At 42.9% G+C, this 25,060-nt stretch overlaps 1 protein-coding gene across 7 annotated transcripts in view; it reads right to left on the minus strand.

Annotated features, from left to right (window-relative positions):
- Positions 1-15,736: 15,736 nt before the first annotated feature.
- The window catches only part of Tdrd9 (tudor domain containing 9), a 110,230-nt gene continuing 100,906 nt past the window's right edge, over positions 15,737-25,060 (minus strand). For all 7 annotated transcript variants that reach the window (XM_071607485.1, XM_071607483.1, XM_071607484.1 and 4 more), the window contains 3 exons: positions 21,548-21,666; positions 17,331-17,403; positions 15,737-16,437 (listed from right to left, as the gene is read on the minus strand). In XM_071607485.1, coding sequence (XP_071463586.1) covers positions 16,336-16,437; positions 17,331-17,403; positions 21,548-21,666 — 294 coding nt within the window. In that variant the 3' untranslated portion in view covers positions 15,737-16,335. The remainder of the gene's footprint in view (positions 16,438-17,330; positions 17,404-21,547; positions 21,667-25,060) is intronic.

A 25,060-nucleotide genomic window follows, 5' to 3' on the forward strand; every position in this document is an offset into this window, starting at 1 on the left:
ATAAAAATTATAGCCAGTTCTCCAAAGGGTATATCAGTAATTTCACCAGGAGATAGAATAGCACAGTTACTAATAATACCCAGCCTACATGATAAATTTTCCAGTCGTACTGTAGAAAGAGGTTCTAGGGGATTAGGCTCCACAGGTGTAGATTGGGCTATGCTTTCTTTAAATTTAGATTCTCGCCCCATGCTAAAACTAAATATTCAAGGACATGAATTTAATGGGCTACTGGATACAGGTGCAGACCTTAGCATCATCTCTCGTCAAGAATGGCCAAAACATTGGCCATTACAACAAGCCACTCAAACGCTTTGAGGCCTAGGAGTGGCAACTAATCCCCATAGAAGTGCAATGGTATTAGATTGGAAGGATCCTGAAGGATGTGAAGGAACTATACAGCCATATGTATTGGATCATCTTCCCGTAAATTTATGGGGACGAGATGTCCTAGATCAATTAGGTTTGACATTAACAAATAACATCAACCAAAATACACCCACTATTATGGCTAGACAAGGTTTTAGGAAACGAAAAAGATTAGAAAAACAAGAACAAGGTATAGCAGCACCAATACAAATAGATCAAGGAACAGACAGACATGGGTTGGATTTTCAGAAAGGGCCACTGAGACAATAAAAATTACTTGGAAATCAGAAAGACCAGTATGGGTTCCTCAGTGGCCCCTGACTAAAGAAAAGATACAAGCAGCCCATGACCTGGTCAAACAACAATTAGCGGAAGGACATATACAACCTTCTGTATCTCCCCATAATACTCCCATTTTTGTCATCAAAAAGAAATCTGGTAAATGGAGATTATTGCAAGATTTAAGAGCCATTAATAATGAGATGGTTATTATGGGACCTGCTCAATCAGGGATTCCTCAATTGTCTGCTTTGCCAAAAAACTGGTATGTTTTAGTTATAGATATTAAAGATTGTTTTTTTTCAATTCCAATTCATCCTGAGGATAGTCCACGTTTTGCATTTACTATCCCTGCACTGAATCATGAAGGTCCTGATCAGAGATATGAATGGAAAGTACTCCCTCAAGGGATGGCTAACAGCCCAACTATGTGTCAAATTTATATTAACAAAGTAATCCAGCCACTTAGAAATCAAAATCCTGAACTACAAATATTTCACTATATGGATGATGTATTATTAGCACACAAAGATAAAAACACATTGCTAGAATGTTATGCCACACTTACAAACTTATTAAAAAATTATAATCTAGAGATAGCAATAGATAAAGTACAATTAAATTTTCCAATTAATTATTTAGGAGTTCTATTATCCTCAACCATGGTCCATCCACCAAAAATTCAAATACATGTAGATCAACTCAAATCACTTAATGACTTTCAAAAGTTATTAGGAGACATAAATTGGATAAGGCCTTATCTAGGTATACCAACAGGAGAGCTAGGACCTTTATTTGATATCCTAAAAGGTCCATCAGATCCAAATTCACCCCGCATGTTAACGCCTGAAGCAAGAAAGGCATTAAAAATCATTGAAACATACATGAAAATATGCATTTGGACAGAATTGATATAAGTTTGCCTTTATTATTTATTGTACTACCAACAAAAAATATTCCTACAGGAGTATTTTGGCAAGAAGGTCCATTATTATGGATACATTTATCTTATTCTCCTAACACTATTCTTACTAGGTATCCTGAGGCTGTAGGACAATTAATACTCAAAGGAATAAAAGCAGCAAAGGGAGTGTTTGGAATTTCTCCCAATAAAATTATTACTCCATATACTATGAATCAAATTGATGAGTTAGCTAATGAGTTAAATACTTGGGCAATAATCATGTGCAGATCTAATGTTTCATTTGATAACCACTTACCATCTAATCCTGTTGAGAGCCACAGCCGAAGGGGCCCCAGCAAACTTCCAGCTGCCAGCAATCCAGCTGCCGGCTGATGATTGGCTCACAGCGGCCCCAGCAACATCTAGCTGATTGGCTCCTCGGCCCCAGCAACATCTAGCTGATTGGCTCCTCTGCGGTGATGCTCATTGGACTGTTTCCCTGCCCTTTCAGACCACGGAGCTGCTCATTGGGGGACTTTTTGGCTCTGCCCACGTGACCCAGCCAATCGGCCTCAAGAGCAGGAGGATTGTGGGAGGTGGAGAGAAGCTTGTGGGGGGAGAGACAGGCTTGTGAAAAGCCGGTGGTGGCAGTTGAGGCTCTGAGGGGTTTTTCCTGAGATGCTGTTTGTTTGGTGTGTTTGGTTCTAAAAATAAAGTTAGTTTCTTTTGACAAGTGGCTCCTGATTGTGCCCAGCCAGACTGCGGCATCTGGTGGCCCGTACGGGGAGCAACTGAGGGTAAGTGAACTGCTCGCCCCTGAGGGCAGGGCGAGAGGATGGGTAGCCATTTTAAGATTCTTCTTTTGTTATTTTGTTTCACTTTTGTTTTAAGTTGCCTGTCCCTGGAGATGAGTGAGACGGAAGAAAAACCGCTCACATCTGAGGAAAAACTATTTACGTCTGAGGAACAGATAGGGAGAAAGGACGGATGCACATGTCAGGAGGATAGAAAGGCTATAATGACTTTTTGTTGTTCCCTTTTTATTTCATTCTGTCTCGGTTTTGTTTGGCGTCATCTTGTTGGGTTGTATTATAGTAGAAATACGGGATCAGAAATTAGTAAAAAACAAACTGAAAGAGTGTTAAGTAAATTGTTAGAGGAAGGAGGCATCCCAGTAAAATCAATAGCAGTCAGGGCATACGTTGATACAATACAAAAATGTAGCCCATGGCTTTTTAAGGAGGAGTTGTTAAATATATCACAATGGAACCATCATGGTGAAGATTTAAAAAGAATAGAAAAGAAAAGCCCAGGGACTCTGCCAGTTGGCACATTGCCATTGTGGACGTTCGTATCTTGTTTGCTTAGTCCAAAGCCTTCAGTTCAGACAATGGTAGAGGAAGGAGAAGACATAATGATTCAAGTAAAAGAGAAGGTCTCTCAAGTTAGTCAGACAGAGGAAAAGATTCAAGTAAAAAAGAAGGCCTCTCAAGTTAGTCAGACAGAGAAAGAAAGTGTAAAACAGAAAAAGCCATCAGGGGGAAAGTTACAACAGGAGATTGCTACTAACACCTTTCTATCACCAGAGGGTGTAAGTGTCCAACCAACAGCACCACCTCTACAGGAGACTGCTACTAACACCTTTCTATCACCAGAGGACGTAAGTGTCCAACTAACAAGGCCACCTCCATATGCTGGGAGGTCCCCAACCCCCGCAGTTGATAGTTGGGATCCTGAGACAAGATCTCAAATATTAACATGCCCTGTATTTGAGGCAGGAGGGCAGCGATTTTACCAAGTTTTAAATTTCAAAACAGTGAAGCAGCTAAAAGAGGCTGTAACAACCTATGGTCCTCAAGCACCCTTCACTGTAAGCTTGGTCGAATCCATTAACAACTTGAACATGACGCCAGCAGATTGGGCTAATATGTGTAAAGCTGTGCTAAATGGAGGACAATACCTGTTATGGAAGGTTGCCAATGAGGAATTTTGCAAGGAGACGGCTAGGCGAAATGCAGCAGCTGGTTATCCTCAGAGAAATCTAGATATGTTGTTAGGAAAGGGACCTTATGAGGATCAGCAGCAACAAATTGCATATGATCCTGGCGTATACGCACAAATTGCTGCAGATGCAATTAAGGCATGGAAGACTTTACAAGGACATGGAGGTTTACAAGGTCAATTATCTAAGGTAATACAAGGAGCTAATGAACCTTATGCTGAATTTGTAGATAGGCTTATTCAAACAGCTACCAGAGTTTTTGGGAATACAGAACAAGCAATGCCATTACTAAAACACCTGGCTTATGAGCAAGCGAATCGTTGGTGCAGAGATATCATTAGACCATGGAAACATGAAGATTTAAACACATATATTAAATTATGTAGAGACATTAATGAACAAGAGCAAGTCGTGGCAGCTGCAGTAAAACAGGCTTTAGATGCCAGAGACATTAATGAACAAGGGCAAATTGTGGCAGCTGCAGTAAAACAGGCTTTAGATGCCAGGCCAAGAACATGCTACAATTGTGAACAAACAGGACATTTTAAAAGGAATTGCCCCATTGGAGGAGGGTTTAACAAAACTAGGTATCCAAGGAGTAGAATACCAGGTATTTGCCCACGATGCCGTAGAGGGAGACATTGGGCTAATGAATGCCGTTCTCAAACCACCATAGAGGGTACTCCATTATCAAAAAACGAACAAGGACCAGGTGTTTATCCACGATATCGTGGAGAAAGGCATCAGGCTCCATTGCCAAAAAATGGACAAGGGGGCCCAATGCTCCGGGGCCCAAAACCACAAATATACGGAGCACTGGAGGAACCCAGCAACCCCATCAGGGTAGTGCCCAGGACACATTGTCCATCAGATCCCTCATCAGACAAACCAGAGGGAGCGCAGGGTTGGACATCTGCGCCTCCGCCAGAGCAGTACTAACTCCAGAGATGGGAGTTCAAATCATTCCCACAGGGGTGAAAGGACCTCTTCCCAAAGGAACAGTAGGCTTATTATTGGGACGCAGCTCTTCTACTCTAAAAGGACTTATGATAAGTCCTGGGGTAATTGATCCCGATTATGAAGGTGAAATAAAAATTATAGCCAGTACTCCAAAGGGTATATCAGTAATTTCACCAGGAGATAGAATAGCACAGTTACTAATAATACCCAGCCTACATGATAAATTTTCCAGTCGCACTGTAGAAAGAGGTTCCAAGGGATTAGGCTCCACAGGTGTAGACTGGGCTATGCTTTCTTTAAATTTAGATTCTCGCCCTATGCTAAAACTAAATATTCAAGGACATGAATTTAATGGGCTACTGGATACAGGTGCAGACCTTAGCATCATCTCTCGTCAAGAATGGCCAAAACATTGGCCATTACAACAAGCCACTCAAACGCTTCGAGGCCTAGGAGTGGCAACTAATCCCCATAGAAGTGCAATGGTATTAGATTGGAAGGATCCTGAAGGATGTGAAGGAACTATACAGCCATATGTATTGGATCATCTTCCCGTAAATTTATTGGGACGAGATGTCCTAGATCAATTAGGTTTGACATTAACAAATAACATCAACCAAAATGCACCCACTATTATGACTAGACAAGGTTATAGGAAAGGAAAAAGATTAGAAAAACAAGAACAAGGTATAGCAGCACCAATACAAATAGATCAAGGAACAGAAAGACATGGGTTGGATTTTCAGAAAGGGCCACTGAGACAATAAAAATTACTTGGAAATCAGAAAGACCAGTATGGGTTCCTCAGTGGCCCCTGACTAAAGAAAAGATACAAGCAGCCCATGACCTGGTCAAACAACAATTAGCAGAAGGACATATACAACCTTCTGTATCTCCCCATAATACTCCCATTTTTGTCATCAAAAAGAAATCTGGTAAATGGAGATTATTGCAAGATTTAAGAGCCATTAATAATGAGATGGTTATTATGGGACCTGCTCAATCAGGGATTCCTCAGTTGTCTGCTTTGCCAAAAACCTGGTATGTTTTAGTTATAGATATTAAAGATTGTTTTTTTTCAATTCCAATTCATCCTGAGGATAGTCCACGTTTTGCATTTACTATCCCTGCACTGAATCATGAAGGTCCTGATCAGAGATATGAATGGAAAGTACTCCCTCAAGGGATGGCTAACAGCCCAACTATGTGTCAAATTTATGTTAACAAAGCAATCCAGCCACTTAGAAATCAAAATTCTGAACTACAAATATTTCACTATATGGATGATGTATTATTAGCACACAAAGATAAAAACACATTGCTAGAATGTTATGCCACACTTACAAACTTATTAAAAAATTATAATCTAGAGATAGCAATAGATAAAGTACAATTAAATTTTCCAATTAATTATTTAGGAGTTCTATTATCCTCAACCATGGTCCGTCCACCAAAAATTCAAATACGAGTAGATCAACTCAAATCACTTAATGACTTTCAAAAGTTATTAGGAGACATAAATTGGATAAGGCCTTATTTAGGTATACCAACAGGAGAGTTGGGACCTTTATTTGATATCCTAAAAGGTCCATCAGATCCAAATTCACCCCGAATGTTAACGCCTGAAGCAAGAAAGGCATTAAAAATCATTGAAACATATATGGAAAATATGCATTTGGATAGAATTGATATAAGTTTGCCTTTATTATTTATTGTACTACCAACAAAAAATATTCCTACAGGAGTATTTTGGCAAGAAGGTCCATTATTATGGATACATTTATCTTATTCTCCTAACACTATTCTTACTAGGTATCCTGAGGCTGTAGGACAATTAATACTCAAAGGAATAAAAGCAGCAAAGGGAGTGTTTGGAATTTCTCCCAATAAAATTATTACTCCATATACTATGAATCAAATTGATGAGTTAGCTAATGAGTTAAATACTTGGGCAATAATCATGTGCAAATCTAATGTTTCATTTGATAACCACTTACCATCTAATCCTTTATTGTCTTTTTGGGCATTGCATCCTGTAATTTTTCCAAAAATGACAAGAAAAACACCTATCATGAATGCTCCAAATATATTCACTGATGGGTCAAATAATGGTACAGCAGCAGTAGTTACCCCTGATCAAACTTTTACATTTTTAGTACCCAAACAATCAGCTCAAAAGGTAGAGCTTAATGCAGTTTTACAAGCTTTTGTGATGTTTAAAGATTCTGTATTTAATTTATTTTCTGATAGTCAGTATGTAGTTAATGCTATAGTATCTCTTGAAGATGCTGGTAGGATTTCCCCTTCTTCTACTGTTTTCTCTTTGCTTTCCACTATACAAAGTCTAATCTGGGACAGAAAAGATCCATTCTTTATAGGACATATCAGGGCACATACAGGATTGCCTGGAGCCCTTAGTTTGGGCAATGATTTAGCAGATAAAACTACACATGACATACATATTTTCTCTACACTAGAAGAAGCTATAAATTTTCATAAAAAGTTCCATGTCAATGCTAATACTTTACAAAAGCGTTTTAAAATAACTAAGGAACAAGCTAGACAAATAATAAAACAATGTCAAAATTGTGTGACCTTTTTACCACAAGTTAATCTTGGAGTCAATCCTAGAGGATTGATACCTAACCATATTTGGCAGATGGACGTCACACACTTGCCAGAATTTGGAAAATTAAAATATTTGCATGTTTCAGTTGATACTTCTTCTGGATTTTTGATGGGCTCCCTTCATGCCGGAGAAAAAACTAAAGATGTTATAGCTCATTGCTTACAAAATTTTGCCACTGTGGGTGTTCCAAAACAGTTAAAAACAGATAATGCCCCTGGTTATACTTCTACCTCTTTTAAACAATTTTGCTCAACATTTGGCATTACTCATATAACAGGAATCCCATACAATCCACAGGGACAAGGCATAGTTGAAAGAGCTCATCAAACTATTAAAATGTACTTATTAAAGCAAAAAGAAGGAATTGGGAAGGGGTATATATTCCCCAAAGATAAACTTAAAATAACCCTTTTTACTCTAAACTTTTTAAATTTGGATTCATCAGGACTTAGTGCTGCGGAAAGGCATATGTGTCCAAAAAATGTACATAAGCCCAAGGTACTTTGGAAGGATATTCTAACAGGACAATGGAAAGGTCCTGACCCAGTAATTGTCTGGAGTCGGGGGTCTGTTTGTGTGTTTCCACAGGGAGAACAGCAGCCGATTTGGATTCCAGAGAGATTAACCAAGGTCCTGACCCAGTGATTGTCTGGAGTCGGGGGTCTGTTTATGTGTTTCCACAGGGAGAACAGCAGTCGATTTGGATTCCAGAGAGATTAACCAAGGTCCTGACCCAGTGATTGTCTGGAGTCGGGGGTCTGTTTATGTGTTTCCACAGGGAGAACAGCAGTCGATTTGGATTCCAGAGAGATTAACCAAGGTCCTGACCCAGTGATTGTCTGGAGTCGGGGGTCTGTTTATGTGTTTCCACAGGGAGAACAGCAGCCGATTTGGATTCCAGAAAGATTAACTAAAGCGATTTCTACAGACCAAAAAGAAGATGATTTGGCTCAAATCCATAACAACTGATATCCAAAACTCCAGTTTGGCTATTCTTACATCTGCAACAGAACCAGGATGCTTTTTTCAATATCTATTTTATTATTGCCCTTTGCCATATCATGAAGTTCTATTTTGTTTTTTGAGCTCATACAGACCTAGGTTAATGTTTTGCTGATCAGTTCTATTTTTTGACTATAGTTTTTAAACATTGCAATGGAGATTTCACCTGTAAAAAGTTATAAGGCCTTTACTATAATGTTATGTGTTGTATGTATTATGTTATGTGTGCACACTTGTGTTTTGTGTTATATGTTTGAATGTCCATATATCATATATGATGAGCGCTCATGATAAAATGGATCCAAATATTTTTTTTTTCACGTGATTTATATGGTTTAATTTATATTGGGTAAACAACTGTTGAGGATTGTTTTAATATGTAAACAAAAAAGAAGGTTAACAGATCTGTTTGTTTACTTTCACCTTTCCTTTTCATTATATTTAATAATTCTCTTAAAGATAATGTAAATTGTTAAGAAAATTGTTTTCTTTTAGTGCCTTCTGTAATGTTACATAATTTTTTCTTTAGCCATTATTGCCAGAATTCCTATCTTCATCCCAGTGCTGGTGAAGTCAAAGATAAAACCAATCTACACCTTCTACAATAGCCATCACTGAACTGCTTGCAGAACTTGCCTGGACACATTGTGAGCTCACCTGTATGCATTTTGAACTATCTGTTGGTGCAGCGACTTGTGGTAGTGTTGGGGTATTTTTGCTGATGATGTCACCGGTGGTACAATTTTTCAAAGGAGCCCTCAATTGGCTTAATGTCATGGCATTTTGCATCCTCCTCTACTAGTGATGGTCTAAAATTTGGGGGCCAACAGAGGTGAGGCAAAGAACCTCACCCCCCCACTGGTGCAAAGGCCTATCCACAAGTATAGCTGTATGCTGGACCGGTAGTCAGTGACGGGTATGATCCAATTGCAGTGGTACCAACCTAAGACAGGAGGCTGACGCCTAGAGGTCAGTTCATCCGATGACGGGTAAGGACCATATGTTGAATTGGACTGCCTAACAGGCACGGTCCCTAAGCCACATGCTTGTTGTTTAAACAGAGAGGGGGAGATGTTGAGAGCCACAGCCGAAGGGGCCCCAGCAAACTTCCAGCTGCCAGCAATCCAGCTGCCGGCTGATGATTGGCTCACAGCGGCCCCAGCAACATCTAGCTGATTGGCTCCTCGGCCCCAGCAACATCTAGCTGATTGGCTCCTCTGCGGTGATGCTCATTGGACTGTTTCCCTGCCCTTTCAGACCACGGAGCTGCTCATTGGGGGACTTTTTGGCTCTGCCCACGTGACCCAGCCAATCGGCCTCAAGAGCAGGAGGATTGTGGGAGGTGGAGAGAAGCTTGTGGGGGGAGAGACAGGCTTGTGAAAAGCCGGTGGTGGCAGTTGAGGCTCTGAGGGGTTTTTCCTGAGATGCTGTTTGTTTGGCGTGTTTGGTTCTAAAAATAAAGTTAGTTTCTTTTGACAAGTGGCTCCTGATTGTGCCCAGCCAGACTGCTTTATTGTCTTTTTGGTCATCGCATCCTGTAATTTTTCCAAAAATGACAAGAAAAACACCTATCATGAATGTTCTAAATATATTCACTGATGGATCAAATAATGGTACAGCAGCAATAGTTACACCTGATCAAACTTTTACATTTTCAGTACCCAAACAATCAGCTCAAAAGGTAGAGCTTAATGCAGTATTACAAGCTTTTGTGATGTTTAAAGATTCTGTATTTAATTTATTTTCCGATAGTATATAGTTAACGCTATAGTATCCCTTGAAGATGCTGGTAGGATTTCCCCTTCCTCTACTGTTTTCTCTTTGCTTTCCACTATACAAAGTCTAATCTGGGATAGAAAAGATCCATTCTTTATAGGACATATCAGGGCACATACAGGATTGCCTGGAGCCCTTAGTTTTGGGCAATGATTTAGCAGATAAAACTACACATGACATACATATTTTCTCTACACTAGAAGAAGCTATAAATTTTCATAAAAAGTTCCATGTCAATGCTAATACTTTACAAAAGCGTTTTAAAATAACTAAGGAACAAGCTAGACAAATAATAAAACAATGTCAAAATTGTGTGACCTTTTTACCACAAGTTAATCTTGGAGTCAATCCTAGAGGATTGATACCTAACCATATTTGGCAGATGGATGTCACACACTTGCCAGAATTTGGAAAATTAAAATATTTGCATGTTACAGTTGATACTTCTTCTGGATTTTTGATGGGCTCCCTTCATGCCGGAGAAAAAACTAAAGATGTTATAGCTCATTGCTTACAAAATTTTGCCACTGTGGGCATTCCAAAACAGTTAAAAACAGATAATGCCCCTGGTTATACTTCTACCTCTTTTAAACAATTTTCCTCATCATTTGGCATTACTCATATAACAGGAATCCCATACAATCCACAGGGACAAGGCATATTTGAAAGAGCTCATCAAACTATTAAAATGTACTTATTAAAGCAAAAAGACGGAATTGGGAAGGGGTATATATTCCCCAAAGATAAACTTAAAATAACCCTTTTTACTCTAAACTTTTTAAATTTGGATTCATCAGGGCTTAGTGCTGCGGAAAGGCATATGTGTCCAAAAAATGTGCATAAGCCCAAGGTACTTTGGAAGGATATTCTAACAGGACAATGGAAAGGTCCTGACCCAGTGATTGTCTGGAGTCGGGGGTCTGTTTGTGTGTTTCCACAGGGAGAACAGCAGCCGATTTGGATTCCAGAGAGATTAACCAAGGTCCTGACCCAGTGATTGTCTGGAGTCGGAGGTCTGTTTGTGTGTTTCCGCAGGGAGAACAGCAGCCAATTTGGATTCCAGAGAGATTAACTAAAGCGATTTCTACAGACCAAAAAGAAGATGATTTGACTCAAGTCCATAACAGCTGATATCCAAAACTCCAGTTTGGCTATCCTTACATCTGCGATAGAACCAGGATGCTTTTTTCAATATCTATTTTATTATTGCCCTTTCCCACATTCTATTTTGTTTTTTGAGCTCATAAGACCTAGGTTAATGTTTTGCTGATCAGTTCTATTTTTTGACTATAGAGTTTTTAAACATTGCAATGGAGATTTCACCTGTAAAAAGTTATAAGGCCTTTACTATTAGGTTATGTGTTGTATGTATTATATTATGTGTGCACACTTGTGTTTTGTTATATGTTTGAATGTACGTATGTCCATATATCATATATGATGAGCGCTCACCATTTATTCACGTGATTTAAATGGTTTAATTTAAATTGGGTAAACAACTGTTGAGGATTGTTTTAATATGTGAACAAAAAAGGAGGTTAACAGATCTGTTTGTTTACTTTCACCTTTCCTTTTCATTATATTTAATAATTCTCTTAAAGATAATGTAAATTATTAAGAAAATTGTTTTCTTTTAGTGCCTTCTGGAATGTTACATAATTTTTTCTTTAGCCATTATTGCCAGAATTCCTATCTTCATCCCAGTGCTGGTGAAGACAATGTAAATTGTTAAGAAAATTGTTTTCTTTTAGTGCCTTCTGGAATGTTACATAATTTTTTCTTTAGCCATTATTGCCAGAATTCCTATCTTCATCCCAGTGCTGGTGAAGTCAAAGATAAAACCAATCTACAGCTTCTGCAATAGCCATCACTGAACTGCTTGCAGAACTTGCCTGGACACATTGTGAACTCACCTGTATGCATTGTGAACTATCTGTTGGTGCAGCGACTTGTGGTAGTGTTGGGGTATTTTGCTGATGATGTCATCGGTGGTACAATTTTTCCAAAAGGAGCCGTCAATTGGCTTGGTGTATCTTCCTCCCTTCTGCTTGTCATGATCGTTCAGCTAAAATTTGGGGGCCAACAGAGGTGAGGCAAAGAACCTCACCCCCCCCCCCCCGGTACAAAGACCTCTCCACAGGTGTGGCTGTATACTGGACCGGTAGTCAGTGACGGGTAAGATCCAATTGCAATGGTACCAACCTAACAGGTAAGGACCATATGTACTATTGGACAACCTAAGGCAGGCACGGTCCCTAAGCCACATGCTTGTTGTTTAAACAGAGAGGGGGAGATGTTGAGAGCCACAGCCGAAGGGGCCCCAGCAAACTTCCAGCTGCCAGCAAACTTCCAGCTGCCGGCTGATGATTGGCTCACAGCGGCCCCAGCAACATCTAGCTGATTGGCTCCTCTGCGGTGATGCTCATTGGAGATGCTCATTGAGCTGTTTCCCCACCCTTTCAGACTGCCAGCTGATGATTGGCTCACAGCAGCCGCAGCAACATCTAGCTGATTGGCTCCTCTGCGGTGATGCTCATTGGGCTGTTTCCCTGCCCTTTCAGACCACAGAGCTGCTCATTGGGGGACTTTTTTGGCTCCGCCCACACGACCCAGTCAATCGGCCTCAAGAGCAGGAGGATGGTGGGAGGTGGTGAGGCTTGTGGTTGAGAGAGAGGCTTGTGGGAAGCCGGTGGTGGCAGTTGGGCTCTGAAGGTTTTCCTGAGGAGCTGTTTTGTTTGGCGTGTGTGGTTCTAAAAATAAAGTTCGTTTCTTTTGACAAGTGGCTCCTGAATCTGCCCAGCCAGACTGTGGTTCGATCCTCAGCACCACATAAAAATAAAATAAAATGGGGGTAGGAAAGATGGTGGAATGAGTTAGACATCACTACCCTAAGTACATGTATGAAGACACGAATAGTGTGAAAATACTTTGTGTATAACCAGTGACTTAAAAAATTGTGCTCTACTTGTGTAATATGAAATGAATTGCATTCTGCTGTCATATATAACTAGAATAAATAATTTAATAAAAATAAATAAAGATATGCGTCCCTCCTAAAACTAAAAAATACTTTTTTTTTTTTTTACAATGAATTTGCTTCAATTTTATTTTTCCATAGATTCTGTTTTAATATTTATTTTTAGTTTACAGCGGACACAACATCTCTGTTTGTACTTGGTGCTGAGGATTGAACCCGGGCCGCACGCATGCCAGGCGAGCGCGCTACCGCTTGAGCCACATCCCCAGCCCAAATACTTTTTTTGAACTGAAAAGATAAGCCAGACTTGGAGAAAATATCTGCAATGTACATCTTTGACAAAGAACTTCTGCCCAGAATATCTAATAAACTCAAATAACTATAAGACAGCAACACTGTTCTAAAAATGAGAAGACTTAGAATAGACCCTTTACAACAAAAGTTATACAAATAATAATCACAAAAAAGGTGCACAACACCAGTATTCATCAAGGAAATGCAAAATTAAAATCAATAGGATAGTCACCCAGTATTTTTGTTCAAAGACAAAACTCCATGACTGCCAGTACCAAGTGCTGGGGAGTCTGGAATAACTGGAAGAAACCCAAAATGATTGCCAGGCATGGTGGTCACACCTGTAATCCCAGCTACTTGGAAGGCTGATATAGGAGGATCTCAAGCTTGAGGCCACCTTCTGCAATTTAGCGAGACTGTGTCTCAAAATAAAAAATAAGAATGGTTCGGGGTGTAGCCCAATGGTAGAGTACCCTAGGTTCAATATCTAGTATTGAGGAAAAAAAAGGGGGGGTGGGGGAATGAAAGATGACAAAATGGTGCTGTCACTCTAGAAAACACCTGAGACTTTGTAAAGTTAAATACACAGTTGTCATCTGACCCACAGTTCCATTCCTAAGCATTCACCCAAGAGGAATGAAGGATGTCCACACAAAGATCAATACAAAATGATTCAAAGCCACTTGGTAATTAAGGTATACCTGAAAATGACCCAGATAACCATTGAGAAGTGAATGGACTGATAATGTGTCCATATACAGGATGACCAAATTCCAGAACCATGCTGAGCACAGGGGTCCAGAGGCCATGCCTGGGGAAGTCCAGGGACATATTGAGGGAGGTCACTGCTGACACCGAGAGGGCAAAGGCCAGGGGTGCTGCTCATACCCATGGGGCATAGCCTCCCTGCCTCTCTCCATCTTCTGTGGCAAATGGCATAGCACCACACAGTGGGTGAGTGCAAAGGGAAGAAGTTGGTTTGGGCTCTCCATCCTGGTCCAAGGTCGGGAGGAGGACACACCTGGTGATGGTCATCCAGCCAATAGTCTGCATGTAGTGAAGGCATCATGGTGGCACGCTCTGTCTTCCCAACTCCCCACTCTGGTCACTCCCTCTTCTCATAAAGCCATCAGCACTCAGCCAAGTCAGGGCCCACAGCCCACCTGTGAATGCCATCCTAGATGGCACCCTGCAACCCAATCACGAGGTGAGCACATCCTAGCCCAACAGCGCCAGATAGCACCTTGGCTCTGGAATGACAGGAAGCAAGCCAGTAGTCCCTAGTTGCTGTGCTAGGGGCATGGGGCCAGGGTGGGCATGGGGAACTCTGTAGGCAACAGGAGCATGTACTTCCTTTCCCATGGTTTCCTGGATGTTTATGATTGTCAGAACTCACACTGACACTCAAAACGTTACTCAGTCACATGCAAATGAATGACAAAAAAGAAGCTGAAGGGAACAGGCTATCAATACTTTGAGAGTCATAAAGGAGGCACCAAGTTTGACTCCACAGGAGGGTAAGAGTTAAAAGGCAAAAAGAAAATGTGATCAGTCAAAAGACAAATGACACAAACTCAGCACAAAGAGCTGCTCTCACATAGAGCAGTTTCAAAGCACATCTGGGCCCTGCGTTCCACCCCCAGCACTGGAAAAAACAAAAATAAAAAAAATTAGAAGATATTCAAGGGGCTGGGCTGTAGCTCTGTGGTAGAGCACTTGCCTAGCATGTGTGAGGCACTGGGTTCAATCCTCAGCACCACATAAAAATAAATAAATAAATGTTTTATGTCCATCTACAATTAAAAATTTTAAACTTTTTAAAAATAATAAACCTCTTGGTACTATTTAAATGTTTAACTATTTGCAAGGAGCAGACAGCAGTGGAAACACCTGCAGCCTGTGCAGCTTTCCTTTTGGAAAGATATGAACCCTTATCTTTGAGGCCAGGTGCTAACACGGTGCTGCCACCTCCTGCCTGAGACTGGGAAGCACAGCCCCTGAAATCCCCAGACCCTGAAGGCTCTGTTAGAGCAAGATGGGGACCTGAAGGCAGGCAGGAAGCTGAGGCCAGGCCAGTGACACAGTAACATAAGCCTGGCAGCCACAGTATGTTTCAGCCTCTTCATACAGAATCCGCTGGCTTCCTGAGCTGGCCCCGCTGACCAAATGGGGCAAGGCAGCCGCAGACACACGACGTGGCCCCCATTCCACGGATGCTCCCCCACAGGGCACTGCTCACCTCCCTGCGAGCTCTGGAGCCCTCGTGGATGCCTGAGCACACACACTTCTGCTTCTATCTACTCAGCTCCTAGGTGTGGCCTACATGAGGTGGCCGGCAAGGGCTCCTGCTTCCTCCAGCGGTCCTCTCCACTTCATGTCAGAGCCAACGGATGCACCAAATCCCTCACACGGGTCTTCCGCAGCTTCTTCTGACAAACCCTGACTGATGATGAGTTGAGAAGCCCACGTGGGTCCACTAGGTTATCAACTCAACTCTTTATGGCATGACGTACTTACTAATCTCTAATGAAGGACAGTCAGAAACATCGTCTAAGGTTTTTATTGTTTGAACACAGGTATACCAGTTGCCAGGTAGGTCATCTCTCTGACTCCTAAAACATGAGCTAAGAACTATAACCTAACTAAAAAAATTCTAAATATACAAAACTGAAGTTTTCCAAAATTAGGTATTTTCCCTCATGGGGAAAAAATTAGAAAACAGCATGTTTTTAAAGAACCACACATAGTCCCTGTGATTAACTGGCAATCCCGCTCTTTCCTGCCACAGGACAGGGCACACAGCACACTATGGAACCTGGTGTATAAGACTGGTCACTCAAGTTTACCTTAATACATTTAAAGCAAAACACAGCTTTTTCCAAACAAAGTCTTCTTTCAGAACAACTTCTTCCAAAATAGTCAATACAGTGATTTTCTGTTTCTAGAAAAAACTAGACTTCCCAATCCTTCCCACCTGAATAGAACACCACCCCCCTCTCCTAAGAGAAGGCAGCAGGAAGGAGGAGACTCTCCAGGGGCCACAGGCCAGGATGGCAATGCTCAGGCATGGGAACAGGGTTGCAGGGGAGCCCTGTCGGGGCTCTCACGGCTCCCGCAGGGCAACTGGGCACAAGCTGCCTGCCTCAGGGGCTGAGCACAACAAGCTTGTGCAGCTGGTAGAGAAAGGTGTTCTTCCCTTGGCTGCCTTCACGGTCAGCCTGCTCCATGACCAGCTTTGGATCAACCTAGCAGGCAGACAAAAGAAACAGTCAGACTCTCAGTGAGCTTGTCCAGAATTACAGTAAGTGAAGCCATGCAAATAGGTACCAGGCACTGTGACAGCCAGTCAGATGCTTCTCCACATTCACACTTTGTACAACATGAGCTTTTAAATTCATGTTTAATAACAGGGTGACCTTTACTTGGAAAATCCCCACACTCTCCTATGTAACTGTGGATAGTGACACTTCAGTGGAAGTATTCATGTAAACATATAAGTTTTCTAAAACACAACCTCAAAATGAAATTCTGCTTTCAAATGACTTCCTGCTGTTTTATAAACCCCACACCCCCCAACTGTCTGACAGGTACAGTGGCTGCCTGCAGTGACAGTCCAGCGGGAGCCAGCTGGGGCAAGTGGAGAGTCCTGCAGTAGCTGGGGATGGGAACACAGGCCTGGGAGTGAGCAACATCACTTCAGCTGGCTTAGCATTAAAAACCTAAACCTTCTCCTTGCATTCCTTTCCTGAAACTACATCTTACTCAATTTTCTAAGTCTTACAGAGAAGAAATGTCACCGGCCGAGATGAGCCCTGCCCTGCTTCACAAGGGAACTGTGTCCCCCAGATTCCTATGCTGAAGGTAGCTGGGTGGGCCTGTGGAGATGACTTGGCTTGGCCGGCACAGTGAGAAGATGAGCACCACAGCCAGGAAGAGCCCTCGCCAGGACTTCCAGCCTCCAGCACACAAAAGATCAAGGTCGGCTGCAGCTAACCCACCCCTGGCAGACAAGGCGACATGGCCTAAAGCCAGCAAGCAGGCCGTCCTGTCCACAAAGCCTCAAGGCTCTGCACCCTCAGCCACTCTGCAGCCTTGCCCTGGTACCAGCAGCAGCTGCCCACACATGGCCACTTCTCACCTGATTCCACTCATAGGGCTTCTCGTGCCACTTGGGAACAATCTTCTCCCTGGGCTTCAACTGGCAGAACAAACTAAAATTGAAAAAAAAGATCAAGTTATCTTAATGATACATTAGTAATTTAAAATACTAATGTGATTCTTTTCAAAAATATTTAAATCCTATATATTTCCCTTAAAATTAGAACTATAATAGGTTTTTAAAAGGTCAAAATTTATGTAGTTATGATCAGGGAATAATTTATAACACATTTAAAAGCAGAAAGAAATGGAACACAGCAGACTTGGATGTTATTATTTACATTATCTAAAATGTCTAATTTTTTTTATCAAAAATTCAGGAGACCTGCAAAGACACAGAGACATGTGACCCTGCTCAGCACAAAAAGAGCAGCTGACAGAAGCTGACTGAGTGGCCAGGGGGGCTTAGCATGCAGACACCTCAAAGCAGCCACTGCACACATGCTCAGAGAATCAAAGCAAGTCATGTTTAAAGAATTAAAGGAACATCTGGTGGCAATGACCCAAAGATAATCTCAACTAAAACTAAAAACTATTGGAAATTCTAGAATAGAAAAGTACAATAACTAAAATGGAGAATTTCCCAGATAGCAAAATAATCAGTAATAACAAAGACTGATCAATACAAATTATCCAACCTGAAGAACAGAGAAGAAACTGAAGAAAAATGACCAGAGCCCAAGAGACCAGGGATGGCATCGTGTGAATCCATGAGCAAGGCAGGCTCAGGAACACATGTGACATGGAGCAGACAGAACATTTAAAGAAGTAAAAAAATGCAAATGGGTTGTAAGGAAAAAAGAACAGAAAAAGGTATGCCATTCCAACAGTAACCAAGGAGGGTTGGAGAGGCTATAGTAGTAATCAGACAAAATAGGCCCTACACAAGAACTATTCCTAGAGATGAGGAAAGACACCTCACATAACGATAACCACCCTATACACAGGAAATCCTAAGGAATGTACAAAAGCTACTAAAACTAATCCATGAGCTCAGGAGGTCACAGGATTAAAAAAAACAATAGTCACAAATCAATATGTGACAATATTTAATAATGTTCAATATCAAATGAACAATTCACAACTAAAATTGAGAAAACAATTTCATTCACAATAGCACCTAAAACACTCAAATATATGGAAATAATTCAACAGAAGTACAGGACCTGCATGGTGAAAACCAGAGCTCAGAATGAAAGGACACCCAGAAAGACAGCATTCCCCCCTCACATACGGGGTGGCTCCATGTGTGGGTGCAAGTGTCCCCAAGTTCACCTGCAGGTTCAGCACAGCCCTGCCACCCCTGCATGGGGCTTTCCGCTGTAGCTGACATGCTGGCACTGGAAGGGATGTGGGGAGGAGAGAAAGGAGAGAAAATGGAGGAGCGAGATTCCCGGGAAGAGAGTGATCTCCAGACACACCCTTCAGCCTTGCACAGCTGGAGAGCGCACAGGCTAGGGCCTTTAGACCCCACACCACAGCCAGCTGGTCTGTGGCCCTGGTACTTCAGCAATTCAACAGGGGAAGGGAAGACGTTTGTGGGGATGTCGAAACCATAAAGGGTCACACACAGGAGAGTAACCCTTCAACTCTCACACTGTACACCACACATCCAAGTCGCCTCGAAATGGCTCCACACCTGCATATATAAGAGAACAACATTATGACCTTGGGTTCACAAAGACTTTTTCAATTGTAACACAAAAGCATAATCCATTTGGAAAAAGAGAAAATAGATTTCATTGAAATTAAAAACTGTGTTCTGTAAGCACTATTAAAATGAAAAGACAAGCTGCACAATGGGGAAACTATTTGCAAATTACATACTAATAGAGGTTTGTATCTAGAATTTACAAAGAATTTCTACAACTCAGTAGTGAGAAGTCAAACATCTTTAAGTAGGTAAAAGATCTCAACAGATAACTCACCAAAGAAAGAAAAGAGATACTGGGAACATAAAAGGAGACTCCAGCCATAGTCATTAAAGAAGTGCAAAGTAAAGCCCCAGTGAGAAGTCACCTCACACGGGGAGGGGGGGGGCACACCAAGATAGCACCCACATGTGGCCTGTGGGAACTGGCAAGGTACAGCCACACTGCAAAGAATCTGGCCCTTTCTTTGAAAGTCAATGCAAGCTGGGCGTGGGGTGGTGCACGCTCGAAATCCCAGCGGCTAGGGAGGTAGGAGAATCTCAAGTTCAAAGCCAGCCTCACCAACTTAGCAAGGCCTTGGCAACTTGGTGAGACCCTGTCTCAAAATAAAAAATGGCTGGGGACGTCAACCCAAACCTGGCACAACCTACAAATTCCAACCTGGATATCTTGTCAAGAGAGATGGAAATGTATATTCACAAGAAGAGAGAGCACGGGGATTCTTACAGCTTCATCACAATGGCCAAATTCTGGCAACACCCCAAGGACCTTGCAACTGTGGAGGTGACAGAACAAAACATGACACACAATACAGCAGGACAACATCTAGCAAAAGGGAATGACCGTGCTACAGCACGTAGGACCCTCAGAAACACTAAGCCAAGCCAAGTAAGCCATATTTTAAAAGAAAAATGTCTGTGAACACACAAATGTCAAACAAGGCAGGTCTACTACAGAAAGCAGCCCAGCTGCCTGGGTCAGGACGGGATGGGAAGTACTGCACAGGGGCAGGAGAAGCTTAGGTTTTTACAAACAGCTTTACTGAGGTATAGGTTACAAACCATAAAATGTACCAATTTGAAGTACAAATTTAATTAGTTTTAGTAAATTTATAGTTCTGCAAACATAACCACAATGCTGTTTATAAATATTTGTCAAGCAAGTGGCATCCGAGACCTATCCTTAGGAGCCCCTCCTGCACACTGTTTTGGTCTCAGAATGGTGAAGAAAAACCCTGGCCAAACACTGAAACAAAGCTTCCTGCACACAGAGAAGGGTCAGGGCAAGATCGGCTGCAAGGGCAGGTGCTTGTTCCCATGGTGGTGGGGGGTGGCCTGGCACCTGTCTTCAGGTCCTAACACAGAGGCCCTCCCACTTCCTGCAGTGTGGGGCTGCCACACACAGTGCAGGCTGTGAGCACTCAGGATCCCTCTAAGAAGGCACGCCAGGCCAGGCCTCTCCCTGGGCAGACTGTGCACAAGACCACTTCCTTGTGCCACGTAGAAGAGTGGACTTCTGAGACAATAAGAGCACTATAGTGTTGAGTTTGTTGATGCTCTGCATAACTCCACAAATTCACTAAAACCACTTGACCATTTAAAAACACAAACACAAACCACCCATCGCTGGCCTAACACATCAGGATAGTTACCCTTGTTGGGAAGCCAGGGTGACAGTGGTTCTAAGGAGGCCCAGGGACCATCAGATGACTGGGACCACTGCTTATGACCTGGGGGCTGGCCCCATGGACTTATGGTCGTGTACTTTATGTACGCTAAACTTCAACACAAACTTCACATAAAAATATTTTTTATAAAACTGAAAGTAACTAAAACTTGCCTTTCCCACAATCTCTAAGTCAGTTTCATATATTCAATACCTTTTTGGAGGTGTTTGTTAAACTAAGGAAAACCCATCCCAAGTGTGTGGGACTGTGTGGTACCAGCTGTACCTGTTCTTATGCAGCTCCAGCTCCCAGCCAGCACAGGACCACGGGGCAGCAGGGATTGGCCCCTGGCCTAGGACATTGACTCCGAGACTGGTGCAGCCCTGGGTGTGGGGCACATTCTTTTCTCCCTTTCCAGGTGTACCCACTATTCCCAGCCTTCTCCAGGCTCCTCAGGCTGACTTTAGCCCCTGGGCTGTACCAATGGCACCCTTACCCCCTTTACTCTGGCTGGGTTTGGCCATGCAGAGTCCAGCAGGAGGAGAAAGGGGCAAGGGAGCTGCAACCAGGAGACCCGCCAGCCTCTGAGGCCCAGGCACACTCTCCAAACTGGTCCTCCTGTGCCCACTGGTGATGGGACACTGCAGCACCACTGTAATGACCCTCTGCCACACCACTTCTGGGCTACCTCTGCCACTGCACCCTCAATGGCATGGGGGCACAGTGCTCATGGGCCAATGCCTCCCAGGTGCCTTAGCACTAGAGTCCCACTTCAGGTGGTCAGTGTGGTACGTCTTCTGAACAACTCAAGACATCCACGATCCAGGCGGCTGGGAAAGCCAATCGGGATTAAAGAACCCATGTCACTGCACAGCTTACCCGAGAAGTTTCTGGCGAGCATTATCCTGTAACTGCACGATTCTTTCTGGCCCAAGATACTTGGATCCATTTGGCCCATCACACACTAGCTTATTGATGGCAGCCCGGAGAATATTGATCTGTAAACAAATGGGGACATAAATACTGACATGGCTCCATGTAACTGAGTTTCATCTCACATTGAATAATTCATACATAGCATTCAGAGTGATAATCTGTGACTATCATCAGTATGGTTTCTAGGAGGATTATTAAAACAACATGAATAACATTGATAATCATTACTATCATTTAAGAAACAGCAGCAGAAGAAAAAAAAATGAAGAATCACTAAGAAACACTTCTTCCACCACAGTCTCACTTTGTGGGGACCCAGCTGTAACACAAGCGTGCATCCTCCCTGGCTTTTTAATGATGCTCCTAAGGAAGCCTGAGAGGCCCCCACCCATGGAACCAATGCCCTGCTTCATCACCAGCCTTTGTCACAGTTATTTAGAAAATAAACTTTAGAAAATAAACTTGATTAGTTGTTAGGTTTACCTCAGAGTTGCAAAGGCAAAACAGGCAACAGAACGGGCAGTTCTTGCAACTCCAACCAGTCCCCCTTACATTTGTCACAGTTGAGAAACCTACTCCAGGCATTGCTATCAGCTAAACTCCAAGCAGTTTCAATGTGACTATTTTCCCATTCACATCCCACTTCTACTTCGGGACCCAGTTTCCAGGCACCACACTGAACTTGTCATGTCTCCTCTGTGAAGAGGGCTTCTCAGCCTTGTTCTTTAAGACCCCGGCAGTCTGTGGAGTTCTGGTGGGGTATTCTGTAGAATGGCGCAGTTTGTTTTCTTGAGACAGGAGAGGTACCCTCTCATTACATCCTACCATGCGCCTGCCACGATCAGGACCTATCGCTGGGGTGTGGATGCTCAGCTCAGGCACACTCTCCCAGGCTCCTCCGCTCCCCATCCCCTACTATTCCATGGTTCCCCTGCCTCTCCCACACTTAGGGGCAGAGAGCACCTACCTATCTGCACTCTCGGCAAGTATGTAAGGGAGAGACATCTCTTTCCCATTTGGGTATTCAGTCATTTATTTCTAACCATACAGACACATGGATATTTTACACTCTGGGCTATAATCCACTTTTTGTGGCTCTAACTGTGCTAGCTCTGGCCACTGGGAGCTCCTCTCATTGGCACCCAAGTCCTCTGACTCATCCCCTCCCTCGGTGCTCAAGCTGCCCTAACTTCCTGGCTCTGCGCAAAGCTCCAGACTCATCCTGTGCACTTTCTGGCCCAGCCCTGGCCCCAGGTGTCCCCCCAGGGAGCCCTAGCTCCTCAAGCGAAGGACCTTTTAGACACCAAGACATGGGTGCTGGGCATGTGTGCTGCTCCTGGGTGTCACTGCTTCCCGCCCTTCCCAGAGCTGGACATAGTCTGTGTGGACAGAAACCTGTGTCCACAGATTGGAACTGCTTCTTCTTCTATCTATCCCTAGGCACTAGCTAACCGTGAGTTCACGCTGCAATCAACTCCATTCCAACACCACAGGGGCACTCTGGCCTTTCTTTCATGCTTATTTGTAACTCTTCTCCCACCAAAGGAGAACCTGGCTCCCGCATCCACTCCCTCACTGTTCAACACCAGGAGCATGTGAAACAGGGTCAGAACTGTTGCCAACTACAGGTCCATGTTCACATGCAGCTCTTCTCTGTAGTCTTACTGTGCCAGCCAAAACTGGTTTAAGCTCTTTTCCTCCTCACACCTTTGGGTAAACATGTACCACACCAGAACACAGATTTGGGGGGCCCTGACACCCTACTGGGGTGTCTGTGTGGGTGGTGTGCATCAGCACCCACTCTTTGGGCACAGAAAGTCTGTGGGCCTTGGCAAATGCAGTTGTGTCTGGCACCTCCGCCCACAAAGAAGAGCTAGCTCATCTCTCCCAAGCCCGCGGGTGCTCTCTGCCATCATCCACTTCCTCGCCTCTAGCAACCACCCATCTGCTTTCTGTCCGGAGTGTCATATGAATAGCAGCACACACACACAGCCCAGGGTCCTGGCTTCTTTCATGCAGAAAATGCACTTATGATGCACCCATTCTATTGCATGTATCACCCCCTCCTATTCCCCGCTGAATAGTGTCCACTGTATGGCTGCACCAGGTGGCTCACTCATTCCCTGGCTAAAGGACATCTCCATTCTTCCAGTTTTATAATCATGAATAAGTTGTAGCTGATACTCACACAGGGGCTCCCTGAGGGTGCTAAGCCTTTAAATCTCTTAGACAAACACCTGTGTAGTGGGATTTCTGAGTCATATGGCCGATGCATTCTGCAGCCACCCAGTGAACTGAGGATCCTCAAGCAGCTCCACACTGGCCCCACCATGGCCATGCTCCTGGGTGTGGTGGTGCCTTATGAACCTCAGTTTGCGCTTTCCTGTGCTGAGCACATTTGTGTTCATTCTTCATTGTCACCCGTATGTTCATCTAGTGGCTTATTTTTTGCTATTGAGCTTTAAGAGTTCCCTGTGTATTGTGAATATAGTCCTATATCAGATCTATAATCCACATATATTTTATTCCAATATGCAGCTTTTCTTTCCATCCTCTTAATAGGATTTTTTTTCATCTTTTTAAAAAATTTTTATTAGTTATTGATGGACCTTTATTCATTTATTTGTTTATATGAGAATCAAACCCAGTGCCTCACACATGCTAGGCAAGCACGCTACCACAGAGCTACAACCCCAGCCCCAACAAATTTTTTTTTTAAATACTAGGGATTGAACCTAAAGGAGCTCTATTACTGAACTACAACCCAAACCCTTTCTATTTTTGAGACAAGGTCTTGCCAAGTTGCCCAGGCTGGCCTCAAACTTGCAATCCTCCTGCCTCAGCCTCCCGAGTCACTGGGATTACAGGTATGCATTTTTAATTTTTTTTTAATGTTTATTTTTTAGTTCTCCGCGGACACAACATCTTTGTTTGTATGTGGTGCTGAGGATCGAACCCGGGCCACATGCATGCCAGGCGAGCGCGCTACCGCTTGAGCCACATCTCCAGCCCTCAATTTTAATTTTTGTAAAGTCCAACTTATCAAGTTATCTTTCACAGATTGTGCTTTTGGTGTTACATCTACAAATTCATGCCAAACCCAAATTCGTACAGATTATACAGATTTCTCCTACTTTTGCTTACAGAATTTTATATTTACAATTAGGTTGGTGATATAAGGAATATTTTCAATCCCTTAAGCCTTTTCATGTGAAATGGTAGTTAATACTAGAATAATGAAGGATAAAAACAAAAATATACACAATACAAGCACACATTTTTCACTGTTAGATTCAAAAGACAAACTGGTTTGTTCACGAGTTTCATAAAAGTCCTGAGAAGTCTAGCCTGAGCCTGCACCTGCCTGACCCCAGTGGTGCTGGTGCAGCGCTGGACCGCTGTTGAGTGTGGTCCCCATGTACCATCCCTGGGCCCAGCAGGGTCAGCCAGGACAGG

Source organism: Marmota flaviventris, chromosome 2, assembly GCF_047511675.1.
Source record: "Marmota flaviventris isolate mMarFla1 chromosome 2, mMarFla1.hap1, whole genome shotgun sequence".
Lineage (NCBI taxonomy): Eukaryota > Metazoa > Chordata > Mammalia > Rodentia > Sciuridae > Marmota > Marmota flaviventris.